At 34.5% G+C, this 16,265-nt stretch overlaps 1 protein-coding gene across 11 annotated transcripts in view; it reads left to right on the top strand.

Annotated features, from left to right (window-relative positions):
- SIPA1L2 (signal induced proliferation associated 1 like 2) overlaps positions 1 to 16,265 on the top strand; it is a 280,300-nt gene that overhangs the window by 204,189 nt on the left and 59,846 nt on the right. For 9 of the 11 annotated variants that reach the window (XM_033009226.2, XM_033009219.2, XM_033009201.2 and 6 more), the window contains 4 exons: positions 1,231 to 1,419; positions 7,030 to 7,204; positions 12,813 to 12,916; positions 15,615 to 15,692. In XM_033009226.2, coding sequence (XP_032865117.1) covers positions 1,231 to 1,419; positions 7,030 to 7,204; positions 12,813 to 12,916; positions 15,615 to 15,692 — 546 coding nt within the window. The remainder of the gene's footprint in view (positions 1 to 1,230; positions 1,420 to 7,029; positions 7,205 to 12,812; positions 12,917 to 15,614; positions 15,693 to 16,265) is intronic. The other 2 variants (XM_033009216.2, XM_033009207.2) reach the window with 1 other exon arrangement.

Genomic DNA, 16,265 nt, shown 5'->3' with positions numbered 1-16,265 from the left:
ACAAAGTTTTCCTCTTCTATACTGCATAAGACTTTTCTCTTTTTGAGTGGGCACCCAAAAGGAGGTAAGTTGGCTGAAGAGAACTGCAAGGGTCAAGCAAGGGAAGAGATGACAAGAACAAAGCTGAAGATAAGTTTGGATCAAGCTGCTTGATCTTAGGTTTCTAATGATAGAAGTAAACGATTAAGAAATGTAGGGGAAAAGGGACAGGAAAAATATGAAAGCTAGTATTATGACTTATCTGTATCTTTTGTTTCATTTCAGAATACTTTCTCAGAAGTTTTTTTTTCCATGAGACATTTTTATATACTTTTACATACACGATTTTTGGAAGGAATATTAATATGTTGATAAAAATAGCGGTCTTATTTGGAAGAATAGCTAGCTTGTGGTCATTGTGCAAGGACATATCTCATAACTTCTATTTCAAGTGAATTAGTATCTTTTGAAAATTAATTTATTCTTTATCACAGCAACTAGCTTTGATTTGTATGAAAATACAGAATGTTATTGTAGCAAGCAAATATAAATTTTCATAATCCTTGGGACTACTGCTCTTTATTGGGAATAAGACATACATAAGTGTTATCTAGACCTCTTAATAACTCTGTGATCATATGCTTTTCCAAATACATACAGAAACAGATTTATATAAACTTGTGGGGAGGGAGACTAGTTTTTTCTTTTGTTGCCAAAAAAAGGAATGTCTCTGTATCTATGTGCAGAGAGGTGATTCAGCTGACTCACTTGTAAGAAATCACTCGCTTCTTGCCAAATCCAATGAAGATGAAGCAGCAAGATTTAAAAAATAGGTGGATGGGTTAAATGAAGGTGTCATTTGCGGTGGCTTATGTCACCTGTCCAACCTCACATTCAACTACTGCATCTGCTAGGATAGTATGGCTTTAAAATTAAAACTTTTTAGTTTTCTCCTCTTGTGTTAAGTATTTTTTCCTTAAAAAGTAATAGTCTTCAGAATTAGAATAAGTTAATGATGTAATCAGTGAGTTTCTTTAAACAAAAAATATATTTGTCACTGAGACAATAAGAGCCTGTCTCCTCTTTAAAAGTTATTTAGTAATCTTTTTACTGCTTAAAAAAAATAAAACCAGGGAACATTTTCTTCCCATTCTTTTTCCCATGCTTTTGCTAAAACCTGAATTTTGTATCTTTAAAAGTCATTGTAGTATTAGAACTAAAAATGTTTTGTGTGTTTTACCTTTACTGCAGCTTACTACGCTTAGAGGAGCAATTTTAGAAGATGCTATACCATCCACTGCCCGGCATGGCACAGCAAGAGGTCTGCCTCTCAAAGAGGTACTAGAGTATGTAATACCAGAGCTGAGCATTCAGTGTCTGAGGCAGGCTTCCAACTCACCCAAAGTACCTGATCAACTGCTTAAACTAGATGAACAAGGGGTATGTAGAAAATTACTTTTCTTTAAAGACTATTAATTTTAAGAAAATAAATAATCTTAAATATTTTGCAGGCAATGTTAATAAAGCTGGATCTGTAATGCAAAACGTTCACTTTCTTGGTACTGCAGCTACTTGTGTGTTTTCATTGAGAAAATTAGATTTCCTTTTCTAATCAAATTATTTTAAAAATACATCGCAGGTTAGGAAAAAAGTTATCGGTCTATGAAGATTCTCTTTAGATGAGTGAGAGAACTATTATAACTAAACTTTTAATGTTGGTGAGAATTGATTATCACAATCTGTATTTGCACTTCAATGTGTAAAAATGCTGAATACAAACGAAAATACATCTAATCTTTTATTAATATTATATATAGGTAAGGAGACAAAAGCATATGATGTATTAAGACTACATCTAAAATTTTGGGTTGTTTTTTACAATAATGTTTTCTGATTAACTTGCAGTAGTCTTAATAGAATGCTTTTGAGTTCAAACAACCGAAATTATGATTGAGACTACTGAATAAGCTGCATGGCAATGAGATATTCATATGGCTTAAATTTGGAGAGAAAATGGTGAGGCTTCTTGAGTTCAATAAAGTGAATCTCCTTAATTCAAAGCTAGCGATTAAATGTATAGCTTCTGAATATTTTGTGGAGGACAGGCTTGTGATGGCTTTTAAATCAATTTTTAAAACCATGTTTTTAAATAATGTTAATTTAAAGTGAAGATTGCACTTTCTAAGCAAAAGTCAGTATCTATCTGTTGAAGTTGAATCAGCTGATGGATCCTATTGATTATGATGGTGGTATAATTAGTTTTTTAATGTTAATTCAGTTTTGACTGTAGTGATTGCATCTAACATTGGTGGTGTCTACCAGAATTCTTCTGTCTTTTCTTGTGACCGTAACAATTGCTCAAAACCAAGTAAATGTAGACAGAGGAAGAGAATTGCTTTTTGGGGTGGATTGTTAAGCTAGTTTTGTATGTATATTTTACTACTTTTGTTCAGTGTTGTCTTTGAGGAGGACTTCTAACTGAAAATTCATTTTGCCAGATGTCCTTATTTTCTTCTGTGTTTATCAGTTCTTTTGGTAAAACAATGAAGGGTTATTAGAAGCAGTCAGTTCTGAATCTAACAGTTTGTCTGTTGTACTCTGTCTTTCCTGTTTGAGCTCCAGAGTGAGCTTAGGTTAATCTAATACATAATACACACTGCACAGAGGGGCAGTATGTTCTAGGCAGTATAGAGTGCTGCTTTATTTAACATGACCTGAATATTTTCCAAATTCACTATAAGTATTTCCTCAGAATTGGAAATGGAGATTGTCCATTGAACTGACCAAAGTAATTCTTTAATCATCAACTCCTAATTTTGAGAAACAACAGTATATAGCACTTATTTTTATTTTGGGTGATCAATTCTGAAAATTCAATCTTGTTATGAAATGGGCTGTCACCAGGCAAAATGTAATATTAATGTATCTTAAGTGCTGCTTATTATGAGATAATTACTTGAACATAAACAGAAAGCTGTGCATAGAACTGGCATGCGATCCATTTATGCTTTTAATCCTCTTATGTACTTGATGCTTTCAGTTTATTAATCAAGCAAATACAAAACATGTAATGCTTGGCAACTGAAGGTGATGACTGGTTGAAGTATCATGAAATTAAAAATATGAACCATGATCTAGAGGATTAGTAATGTCACCAGAATAATGTTCATTTTGCATAACAGTGTGTTAAATGTTTGCAATCTATATTAAATTTTGCAACCTCAGCAGAGTGAAGACTGTTTTAGTGTTTTGATTTAATTTTCTAATAGTTTCATAGTTTTCAGTGAAATCTAGTATGGATTATGGAGGAAAGATGTGTGGCTAGAAGTTTGTCTCTATAATGACAGTAGAAAGTAGATGCAAATTGAATGATTGACCTAATTTGAATATAGAAATGAACAATCTGTATGTTCCCAATTTATTCTGGCATATGAATGTTCACTCCTCTCTAGACCAAAGGCTAAAGTTTACAAAAAGCCCAAAGAAATAAGGAGCTTTGATTGAAGTGATACTTAGTGGCTATTGAGTGCCTGATGTTTTGAGGTTCCTTGCCAGAAAAACTCTAAAATATTCACATGATGAAAGTCAACAAGTTGTTGTTTCGTGATAAAGAATCTATACTGTACAAGAAGATGCCAAGATGCCAAGCTTCAGTAATGAGTTATTCTGACTAGAACATAGTAATTTCGAGTCAGGAAGGACTGGTATGCAGCATTAATACATATCATATACCTAAATAACTAAATGAATTTAGAAATCATTTTCTCATTATTAAATTGTTCTTGGTGTTACATTAAATGTAAAATTTCTAACTTAGAAATCATGAAATCTGAACCCTGTCTGCAATTATTTCCTTAAAGAGACTTGAATAAGCATGTGGTACCATTTCAAATCTGGCAAAATTTATCAGTTTTAAATATTCTGATAATTTTTCATGCCAGTTAAATGTGCCACATAAGATCCTGCCAAATCTCATTTAGTTACTTTCTTAGGCATTGACATTATAAATGTACCTTGATTTCTGCTTCTGCACAGTCCCCATGGTCTTGGCATGAGAGTCCTTTTGCTTAAGTCTTCTAAGTTCATAGTCATGAGTCCTTCTAGCACACGTGTAGGAGGTTCAGATTACTGTAAATGAGCTTGCAGCTGCTGCCTTGTTTAGGAATAGTGGTATTGGTAGAATCAAATTTGTACATAATTGCCTAGTGTTTACAGTAGTTGTTCATGATGTGTAAACCCAGGATTAATTTATTCCTTGAGCTGGGGAGATTCAGATCCTCATCTTCAGTGTCTCCTAGGACAATGTGTAAGCCATGAGATGGTAGGTTGTTTTGGAAGATAGAGTTATACTTCACTCCTGTTCAGAACTGTATTGATATTCATGAACACCTTCAGGAATGACTGGTGTCCTCAGAAAGAATGGAGGAGTGTGACTGTATAATTCTAGACTGAATATTTTGCCCAGGTGCTTCTCTACAGTTAGTTGATGCTTCTATTGTTGGTGGCTCAATTAGCATTTAACTTCTGCACTTCTCAATTCTAGTGTGAAGTCAAGGAAATTAACTTAAATTCCCTGTGGTTTCAGCTAAACTATTTGACACAGAGCTGGGACAGAGGTGGCAGTGTGCTCATAATCATTTTAAGTCTCTGTTGGGAAGTGTCAAGTAACAGCACTGCTTCCTGTAATCTAATGTTCACATGAGCAGTTCTCTTGCAGTTTCCTCCATGAAATGTTCATGTTATCTTGCCCCTGATAAAATAGTCACCAGTGTGCAATCTGGAACCTTTTGTTAAATACCTAACTCTCTCTCCAGGCAGTGCTTCAAAATGTAGATCAAATAAAGAAGCACTCTGGATGAATAGCATCTAATGCCAGTCAAAAGGAAATGACAAGAACAAACTGGTATCTTAACCCTGGCCTGCTCCAGAGTTCAGCAGTCTGACTCAGGCAGCTCCTGCAGTGCGTCCCTAACCCAGAATCTCCTTTTAGTTCAGGTGGTCATCCCTCCCATTCCACATCAGACTTTGGCACAGGTCCTAGTTCTTCTGTGTTCTGTGCTGCCCGGGTGAAACCTTATTGCAGCACCATTCCTCATGCATGTCCTTACTAAGCCTGTTCTTTGTTCCTAACTGCTCCATGGTCAGTGGCCTCCTGCCAGAGTATGTTCCACAGGGGCTCATCCCTGCATAAAGCAGGTATCAAAGGGAGTCGATGGATTGGGGCTCACCAGAGGTGGGAGGGCTGTTCCCATACATTACTCTTATTCCTGCTATGCTGCAGATTTTCTACACCAGTAGACCAGATTCTGTAGTATGCATTGCTGTGAATAGAGATGTGCTGAAATCATGGAGTTAGGCCTGTTTGTACTAGTTAAAATGAGAAGAAATTGTCCCACTGACAGGCTTAACTTCATAGTAAGAGAACTCTGGGCCCAATTGATCTTATGAAGTGTTTTGCTATTGACTTTAGTAGCCTAGCATTTCCCTGTATTTTAATATATTTTAATTTATTTACCTGTTGAGCATGAGATTCTTAGTGTCAGTGATTCTATCTAAGACCTTCAAAAATCTATGTTAACTTGGACATCTTGGGGATTTTTTGTCTGTTGGTTGCGCGTGAAGGTAAACAGTCAAACCAAGAATGCTGTCAAGCTAAATCTTTGATTGCATGGGAGACAAAGAAAGAATACTAGCTTAAAAAAGCAGTAGCATCATGAAAATCCAGAAGACTAGGTTAGTAAAAGCATAGTGAAAGCTTTTTTTTCACCAGGGATAATGAGGATTCGGGTAATGGTTTTCTTTTTTATGTTTAGGGGTTTTTTTGACTGTTGGCAACTGTTTTATATACAAGTCTCAATTTACAATGGAGAAATGGAGCATTTATTGAAGAGGGAAGGTTAAGGATTATTTGAAGTCTGGAATTATATCTTTGACACTTCCTTCTTTCTGTGTATGTTTTCTTGATTGTACCTTTTGGTTGTCTCATAGCTTTTACTCAAAATTGCTGTGGTAAAACATCAATGCAGTAGCATGTCTGTGGATTTGAGTTTTACATTATACTTAACATGGCAGACAATCCATTACATATGACTAAGGTGAAGCAGACTGTTCTGGTCACCTTTGCTGTAATAGGAATATATACAGTCTTTGCATAACACACATTTTATACAGTAATCATGAAGTTAGATTAAGAGAAGTCTGCAGCTGGAGAGTTGACTCGAATCATAAATATAGATAAATGTGGTGACTGATGGTCTCTGTCAGTTTGTGAAGCTCTAAAAGTTGTCAGTTAAGAATAGTAGGACTAATCTATTCAGATGGAGGTTTCCTGTTTGTTGTCTTAAGTATGCATAAAAAGCTCAGAAAACAAGACAATACTCTGCTCAAGAAGTAATCATCTCTTTCTATGCTTAACTTTTTATAGTTTTTATATTTATTTTTTATAGAAGTTATTATCTCTTTTTAATGCTCTTGAATTGAGACTCTAGTCTGTTTAACAAAACTATTCAACTGCAAACTGATTTCTAGATTGAAGTATAATTTTGAAAATGGGGAATCATTTTTAACAATGGACAATTTTATGGGGATGGCAAAAGATCACTTCTAATAGAAATTACTGTTCTGAGGGCCAACAGCACTGAACTTTAAAGGGTAGAAATAAAGGAAAAATAAGCTCACCTTGTTTTGAACCTAAGATGATAGTTATACAAAAATTGCCAATTAAAGTTCTCATAACATGCAGTAGTGTGTGCTTTTATAGATAACTGACTTAAAAGTCTCCGTGTACTACTTTTATCTACGTTTGGATAGTGACAATCCAGTTTTCTGTCAAGATAGTTGTTGGGGGTTGTTTTGTTTTTATTTTCTTTTCTTCTCTTTTTTTCTGCGGTGACTTTGTTTCCCAAGTCAGAACACTTATTTTTTCACTTTCAGATAACTTCTGCCAGGGGTTATAACAGTGTTAATGTTCTAATTGTTTATATTCTAGTACTGACTTTGTTTTGCTTCTGTAATTTTCCTTTCTTTTATTTGTTTGTTTGTTTGTTTCAGCTGAGTTTTCAACATAAGATTGGTATCCTTTACTGCAAAGCAGGCCAAAGCACGGAGGAAGAAATGTATAACAATGAGATGGCAGGACCAGCTTTTGAAGAGTTTCTTGATCTGCTGGGCCAGAGAGTACGGCTAAAAGGATTTAGTAAATACAGGGCTCAGCTAGATAATAAAAGTAAGTTAAGTTTACAACATGTGGTAGAAGCTATAATTATCCAGTTGATCTTCTGCAAATCCTGTTTTGTCTTTTCATGCTCTTGAATATGGGTTTTGATTAGTAAGATTATATGGTAAGTGGGGAAGATGAAGCATATGATAAGAGCATGTATCACACCTTGTCTGAAAGGTTATGTACTTTTTCTGTGGCATTGGTAGTAGCGGAAATCAAAGCAACTTATTTGTTTGGACTTAGTTAAAATTATACTACGTGAGTGATATTTTTTACACATTTCAGAAGTTCCCAGCTACACTTTAACATCCTATTCTTAAAAAGGCAAAAGAAATTTTTTTTAAAAAATATGGAGTCATGACAACGGACCATTTTCCTTATTTCAACTAATCTTTTGTGCTTCTTTTTAATTAACATTGGTATTTATATTTGAGGAGCAATCAAGTTTTGTCAGTTTTCTAGTTTCTCACACATGCACAGTAAGCATGTTATCATTCAGCAGTTGATAAACATTCATCTACCTAACAACTGCGTTATTACTGCCATTGCCTCAGGTCTTTCAGTTTCCTAAGTACAATAGTATAATAATTTAATTGTACAAATTTGTTGGGTTTTGTAGCAAAAATAGGAACTGAAATATTGCTGTTAAAAAAGCCAGTGATACGTTAACATGCTTCTCTATTAGCACTGCTTTTCACTGCCCTTAAATTAAACATAACTCATTCTCAGTTTAATGTAGTTTTAACAGGATTTTGACAGCTGATCGCAGTGAGCTGTGATCTACTTTATTGTCACATACTATTTTTATAGATATAAAGACTAGATATAAGGAAGACATTTTTTACAGTGAGGGTGGCAAAACACTGGCACAGGTTGCCCAGAGAGGTGGTAGATGCCCCATCCCTGGAAACGTTCAAGGCCAGGCTGGACGCGGCTCTGAGCGACCTGATCTAGTTGAAGATGTCCCTGCCCATGGCCGGGGGGTTGGACTAGAGGACCTCTAAAGGTCCCTTCCAACCCAAACTATTCTGTGATTTGATTTGTATCCTTAATTTTGCTGTAGCTTGCATATTACATCCTGAAAATTGAATTATTTTATATATACTGTATATGGGCTGTGTATGACAGAAAAGGAAAGATAAATTATATATTTTTAAACTATCAAATGTTGCTACTTGTGTGTGTATTGCACTTGCTGTTCTAATCAAATGGGAAAGTTCCCTGAACTGTTAGAGTTAGGCTGCCAAGACGGAAGCTTAGGTGTACTTAAAGGGAATTAAGATCTTTTTTCCTTGCAAGAGATATTTTGCCTTTCAGATAGTCACAGAGACCTAGGAATTGATCCGTATTCTTATTTGCTTCTCTTTCCTCCTGCCACTTATCCACCTGATCTAGCCTGGTTCTTAGGAATCTCTTGCATGGTTTTGCTAATTCAACATCAGTCTTCATTTAACTGGAATACATCTGGATTTTATTTTTTTTAAAAATGGTACATTGTAACACTGATCAGTGTCATAGTCATAAAAGGATTTATCTTCTGTTATCAAACCAGTAGTGCCCTGATGGACTGTCATCTCCTGTAAAGCATTAGGAGAGAGACTTAACGACTTGTACTAGAAATTTCTGGAGATGTCTAGTGCATGTACATTGTGGTTGGTACCCAATGCAGATAAACTGTCCTTAGGCCAGTCTCCAGTAGGAAATGATACGCGATGTTGGTGATAAAACCTCATGCTTCGCAATGAAGGGAGACCAGCTTTGCCACTCAAGAAACCTTCAACATTCTCCATCTCTAGCAGTGGTGGGAAATGGTGAAAAAAAGGATCTGAATCCTATGACAGGTTCTAATTTATGATTTACAAAGTCAGAAAGCTGCAATTCTGTAGCCCTATCAAATTGCATAAGCAATTATGTTATTACCCCTTTGCTTAAATCCATGCTTGTTTCACTTTAATAATTCAGGCTTGATAGAGACTATTGCATCCTATTTCAGTACAGAATAATAACTCATTTTTCAAATTACTGTGTAGAAATATTTATTAACACACTGTGGATGTCAGACCTGTGGGATGAATTGATAAATAGGGATGAAAAATCCAAAAGGATAAGGGGTGTTTTGGTTTTGATTTTCCCCCCCCAGTCAGAGCATGACGGAATATCACCTAGTAATTTTTACATATGAAAATATATGCTAGTCTGTCAAACAAATTCAGTTTCTATATTTGCCATGCTTCAGTATGAATGTACGTTGTACATATCATTTGGTAACATAATGTTTTACTAATGCAATGTGCCATTAATGAGACTAGCCTGTCTTAATATGTTCTCATAGTTTGCAATAAACAGAATGGATTTAAGAATTCACAAAGCTACAGTCTTTAGTTTTATCTAAATGTAAAATACTGACTTAATTGTATTTTTTTTTTTTGTGTTAGACTAGGTTCTTTAATATAATGGCACAACAAGTATTACTGCATGTCTTATTTATAAATTGATAATACATTGATCTGACTGCCCACAGGTTCAGAATAGCGTAATAATTTAATCTCTAGTAGCTGCATTTTTGGTAGGCATAACGTTTCAGTAATACTTATTGCTCAGTTTTTGTAGGATTCACATTTATTAAGTTTTTTCTGTTCTTAAATGTTTGACTAGCTCCAGGTTTTATCTTTAAAATGTTATTTTTTTAAAAAATGTGGTCTGTTTAGTTAATATTTTGATAAGCAATTAGTTGGGCCATTTTTTATGGAATGTAGAATGTTGTGGTGGGTTGACCTGTCTGTCAGGTAAGCCTCCATCCGCTTGATTGCTCATTCACCCCCAACAGGATGGAGAAGCAAATCAGAAGGGCAAAAGCAAGAAAAACTTGTGAGTTGAGTTTAGCAGTTCAATAAGTGAAGGAAAGAAATGAGAAACACAAACACCACCATCTCTGCCCCCCCCCCCCCCCCCAAAAAAAAAAAAGCAGCAAAGAAAAGACACACCGCTACAGCAATAAACCAACTAACTAAAAAAACCCACAAAAACAAGTGATGCAAAGGCAATCACTTGCAACCTCCCATCATTAGCCTGGTGCCCAGTCAGCCTCTGAGCAACAACTTCAATGGAAAAACTCCCCCACTCCGATTTTATTGCAGAGCATGACATTATATGGTGTGGAATACATCCTCGGTCAATTTGAGTCAGCTGTCCTGGCTGCATGCCCTGCCAAACTCTTGCCCACCAGTACTGTACTCCCCAGGGTAGGGTGGGGGGACAGTGTGAGAAACAGAGAAAGCCCTGATGCTATGCAAGCTGTATACAGCAATAGCTAAAAAATTGGTGTGTTATCAACACTGTTTGGTCACATATAAAAACCACAGCACCATGTGGCCACTGCAAAGAAAATTAACTCCAACCAAGCTAGATCCAGTACAAATGTGAAGAATGTGTGGAATATATTAACTACAAAGTCTTTTCTGCCCTTCTTTAGTGTATTTTTAATAGCATGCAATTCTAAATCCCAAGATCAAGAAACAAGAATATTCGAGGAACCTTTACCAATTCAAAACTAGATAATTTTTTTCGTATATGTTTTAAAACATATTAATTTACTAGAAGTGAGGAATTAATATCTCATTTGAACATTAATATTCTCATTTCTAATGTTCAGACTTCAGTTATGGATTATATTGTGGACAAACTAGATTATGTTTGTGTTTCATTTCCTTATATCTGTAAAAGAAAAATGAAGGTGAAAGAAATGGAGGAAACGTTGGAATTTTCTATCAACAGAGGAATAGTGAAGTTTCACTTTTGCTTGGTAAAAGGTGCTTTTCTGCAAAAAAGTAGAAATGTTTCATAACTCAAAAAAAAAAGTTTTGCCAATTTTTCTCAAACTTTGTGAAATAAAGCTAATGTTCAGAAAGGAACGAGGTGCAAAAATGTCAGCCCAGATATATTTTTTTTTTTTCTACTAAAACTGTCAGCAGAGTAATGTTTGTAGTAGCAACCATTATGTAAATTTAATCACAGTGAGCCTTAGTAGGTGTTCAGTAAGGCATCTGTCAAGTTAGAATATTTTAGCTTGGTTAGTGTAAGGGACTAAATTTCAGAATAAAATCTTGCTAGCTCATTTCCAAAGTCAAGGTGCTAAATCAGAAGTAAGTAGGATTTTGTATTAGGAAAGAGTTGATTTAAGGGTGAGGAATCTGCCTTTCTGTAGTCAATATTTAAAGGGATTGTTTTGTGACATGTCTGCTCAAGGTAATTTGACTTTATTTAATATCTAATTGCAAAAGGAGTCAGGGAGTAGGGTTGCTGAGATCAATGTAGTTTAGGCAGATATTTGTATTTCACAATATAATTTATTTCCTCATTCTATCTCTTCAAAACTCTGTCTTTCTCAAATGCCATGGAAAAGTTGTAATGGAATTATATTTTCAACAAAGATTTTAAAACAGAGGAGTGCAATAATGTTTGCTCTTTTTTTGTAGCAACTTTTAAGTAAGACACTTCAGTGGAAATTATGCTTCCTATTTCTTATGTAACTAAATTATATTACATCAATATTAATGAACGAAGTTAATTTTATTATTGTACAAACATAACTGATGAAGCCAGTTGTAATATGAATCTGTTCAAAATTATACACCCACATAAATATTTTCAGATTTAGGGCTGCAGATACAGTATGGTTACTGTTGAATTTTACACTTCTGTGTATGTTTATATACTTTGAACCGGAGAAGTAACATGGCAAATCAATTTTTTGGGGGAATACAGTTACTATTTAAAACAAAACCCCAAAACCTTAAACAGTGTGTGGAAGAGTGTGCTGAAGATGTTTAGTGGTGTAGAAAATATAAAATTGCATAAAAAAGAGTGAGGAAAAGAGAAGAAAATTTGAGTTGTTTTGACTCAATAGCATGTTTCCAACCTCCTCCTTTAAAGTTAATTGTACGTACTTAAATAATCCATACATATTAAAGAAGGTGAATGAAAAGGATTAATTTATGACTACAGAGTAAAACTCATCTAATTTGCTGTAAACATTCTGAAATACTATTAATAAACATGCTAAATAAAAGATTAAAATATTAAGTAATATTTTATATTAAATGCATTTTATTAATTTTAAAAGATCTGAAAATGCCAGTAAAATGATTTGACATTGTTCTAGAATGTATTATGTAATGTTTTACGTTTTTAAAATGTCTGACCTACAATATGTGTGTCAATATCAGATTTGAAGTAGTATTGTCAGTTTATTTTTGGTAAAGTATGGGATTAATCAATTGTCGTCATTAATGTTTTAAATGATGAAAATATATATATTATATAAAACTAAAGTAGCTAAATCTTTGTTCTTTTTTCATGAAATGCCAGTATATTAAAAAATAGATCATTTAGGCCTCAGACAGCAAACTTGTTGGGCAGTTTCTTGCAGGACCCTCCTATGTCGTAATATGAAGCTAAAGAGTAGATCTTTAGCTGATGCAAACTGTTCTTGTTCTATTAAAAAAAGTTTTAAATTAAATTAATAGATTTAAATCATAGCATGCAGAGTGGTGTCCTAAAAAGTAGTAAGAATGTTCTATTTTACTGACCTTCTTGTGACTAAATTCATTTTCAGCTGATTCAACAGGAACTCATTCCCTCTATACTACCTATAAAGATTATGAATTAATGTTTCATGTATCAACAATGCTTCCATACATGCCCAGTAACAGGCAACAGGTATGTATTTTAAACTCTCATTGTAATTTTACATTATAAATGTTGACCCTGAGGATTTTTTTTAAAGTAATACTGATTTAAAACTGAATTGGTTTATATGAAGTATGACTCAATTGTGGGTTTTTTCCTTGAAATATTATAAGGCATTGGAAATCTCATGGAATTTTTATATTATGTAATTCAGGAACTTATTCTATCTCCCCCATTTCATATTCTTAAAAAGTAATGTTGCCTATGGTGAATGAATTAATTCAAGTTCAGACTGGATTTACATCTTATGTATGTTTTAAACATTGAATGGAATGAAGCTTGAAAATAGTCTTATGGTTAAAATATGCATGTAATAAGATTTCTAGAACAATTACACTTAATCCTTACATTACAGATCTTGAAATGTTTATTAATGTGTTAGCTTAGTAATAAATGCTTAACTGTATCCTTCAAGGTGTCTGCTTGTGAAGACAGAAAACCTCAGTGTGCTTATTTTATTTGTAGAGGATTTCCTTTGTTTATGTAATAAGGATGGCTAAAAACCATCACAACATCCAAAGTGTGCAATGCACCAGTAAGGTTACTCTGTCTTGCCTGTCTCTGATATTTCTTGTGACTAAATTAAAAAGTACAAGCACATTTGGTATAATATATCAACATTTACACATAAAAAAAAAAAAAAAAGGCAGTAGAATTGCTTATAGGTCAGACTAATGATGATTCGTAACTTTCTGTGCTACTACTGCACATTTTTCTAGGTCTGCAGAAATGAAAGGTGGATTTATTTAGTTAATTTTAGAATATTGTCTCATTGCCATGCAGGATACAAAGATTTCAGTCATTTTGGAGGGTTGTCATGAAATAAAGATGCCATCTCACTTTTTTATTGAAGAGCATACAAAAAATGGTTACTGATTGTTAAACCATATATGAGTTGTATCTTTCATGTCTACCCTATCAATAGGTCTTGTGGGAAAAAAGTGATATGTCAAGGCAGTAAGAAAAAGATAAAATAAAACAATTAAAATTATTGAGAAATTATCAATGCGAATCGAGCTAGAAAAAAATATTTATGTATTTTAAATAGTGCGTAATGTTCTGAACTGTTTGAAGAACTGTTTCAAGTGAACAGTTAAGACAACTGCAAATTCTAGTCCATTACACTTAGGATTTAGATGTGGTTTAAAGAAACCAAATTAGAAAGCAAGAGACAGAAACTCTTCACCATATGAATAATATGAATGTTTAGGTGACTCACATCTTAAAATGTGTGGCTTTCAGGAGTCAGAATGTTCAGCTGTTTCATGCACTCAACTGTGCCAATAGCTATTAATCAAGGTATTGCATCATCATCACTGATTTGAGATTGTTCCACTTCTCTAAACTTTCACTTATACCTTATTACAATGCAAGATTAATTTAGTAAACACACTAGGAGTTGTTCTGTCTGTAATCAGTCATAGCAATCTTTGACTGGAAAGCACATGTAAATAGAGAAAACTGTACGCTTTTAAGAAGATATAATACACTGAATGAGCTTGCCTTAAAAGGAAAAAATAATATTTTCATAGCTAATCACAGGCACTGACAATAAATATGGCCTTACTTGGAGTTTATTACTTTTGTTGTTATCTTTCATGACTTTCCCTTGTTTGTGAGAACAGGATATCCTCTTGCCAGGATTCACTAATTTTCATAATTGTTTGCTGTTTGTCAGCTTCACTGCTGTGTTGCCACCCTCTATTACTGTCCTTTCAATTCTTCCTGTGCCTTCATTTCGTTCTCTTAATTTCCTTATGTGTCTGTCTTTATAGTCAGGTGACGATTCTTGTGTACAGCAAGATCTTCCAATTTTAACTTCATGGTTTTCCCCGGCAACAAGCACTCCCTTCCACAGTGTTTTAGTAAGCTCTCGTCATTATCACTTTAACAGGTTCAATATTTAGTAGAATCACCATGTTGTTATTCATGGCTTTCTTGGGATCAAAATAAAGTGGCAGTTTCCAAGTAGTTCAAGTAGTATGCTTATCTGAAGACCCACCACATTATTTTTTTAAGTGCTGAGATCTAGCGGTATTTGCACAGCATGGACACTGTCTTAATCAAATGTGACAAGTGCACCCAAACAACCAGAATTTAGCCAGCCTTAATGTGCATAGGGGATCTCTAACGATTTTTTAATTTTCTTCTATTAATGTTTATTTCCAAAATACATACTGAAGTGTGTATCAACAGTGTTATTTCTCTTAAGCTACGATAAAATTCAATTAGTTCTTTTTCACTGAGACATTTTAGATGTTGAAGACCACAGATGCAGTTGTAACAGTTGTGTTCAAGACAGAGAGAGACTTACAGGTGCTGTGGAATATGAATGTTGTTTGTCTCTTCAGGGTTCAGCTCACTAACCCTACATACCCAAATAAGGGGGAGGTTAGACCCCATGGTAATTTTCCTTTTAGGTTATGTTAGCCATGAAGACCCCCATTCAATAGTTACTTTTTGCTAGCATATTGTGTATGTACTGGCAATAAGGTTATGGTGTCCTATCCCCATGTCCCTTGTTTGGTAATGACGGGGCAAGGTATTGAGTCCCTCTTCATCATCTAGGACTATGATCTTCAACAAGCAAGTACTGAGCATTGCTTAGATTCCAAATACCTGTGAGCCAAAAATAGGCCACACCAGAATTGTTTGTTGCTTCTTCCAGGACATAACTACGCCCTGCTTGGTCCCTGATCAGGACATCCCTCTAGTTTTAGAGCCAGCAGGAGATCGAAAGAGCAAGGTAATTTTCACTTTGGCTGCAACATAGGCTGGGAACTTTCAAGTCAGCTGCTCCTTCCCTAGGACAGAAAAGACTACCAGCCCTGGTGTGGCCAGTTTCTTTTCCTTTACTGGCCTTTTCTTCAAATCATAGTTCAAGGCTTTCCCCTTTAAACTTTACCTTTGCAATGTCCCTTTCCAAAACATTCCCTTGCAAGTCTCCCATTCACACATTTGCAGTCTGCTTGTGTACACATGGTCAGACCTGATTAATCCAAATTAGTTCAAATAATCAGTTTTCACCTGATTCAATGAAAAATTAAAAATTAAACAGATATGCAATAATGAAATAAACTTCTTGAATTTGAGCTACTGTTAAAATGGGTGGGATAACAAGACATGGTTATACCAAATTTGGTTTAACCAGATCTGATGAAATATCTTTTGCCAGTTGTTTCTGGTTTTGGTACTGGTTAAGAACACAAATTAAAAATAAAACTTCTGAAACCACTTATTTTAGAAACGTATTAAATAAGTTTGAAGATTTTTATATTTGACTTCTAACATTTCATCATTTAACTGAATAAAGAATACA

This window comes from Tyto alba, unplaced genomic scaffold (assembly GCF_018691265.1).
Source record: "Tyto alba isolate M040663 unplaced genomic scaffold, T.alba_DEE_v4.0 Super-Scaffold_22, whole genome shotgun sequence".
NCBI classification, from domain to species: Eukaryota; Metazoa; Chordata; class Aves; order Strigiformes; family Tytonidae; genus Tyto; species Tyto alba.
This window is presented reverse-complemented; position numbering and strand designations above follow the sequence as displayed.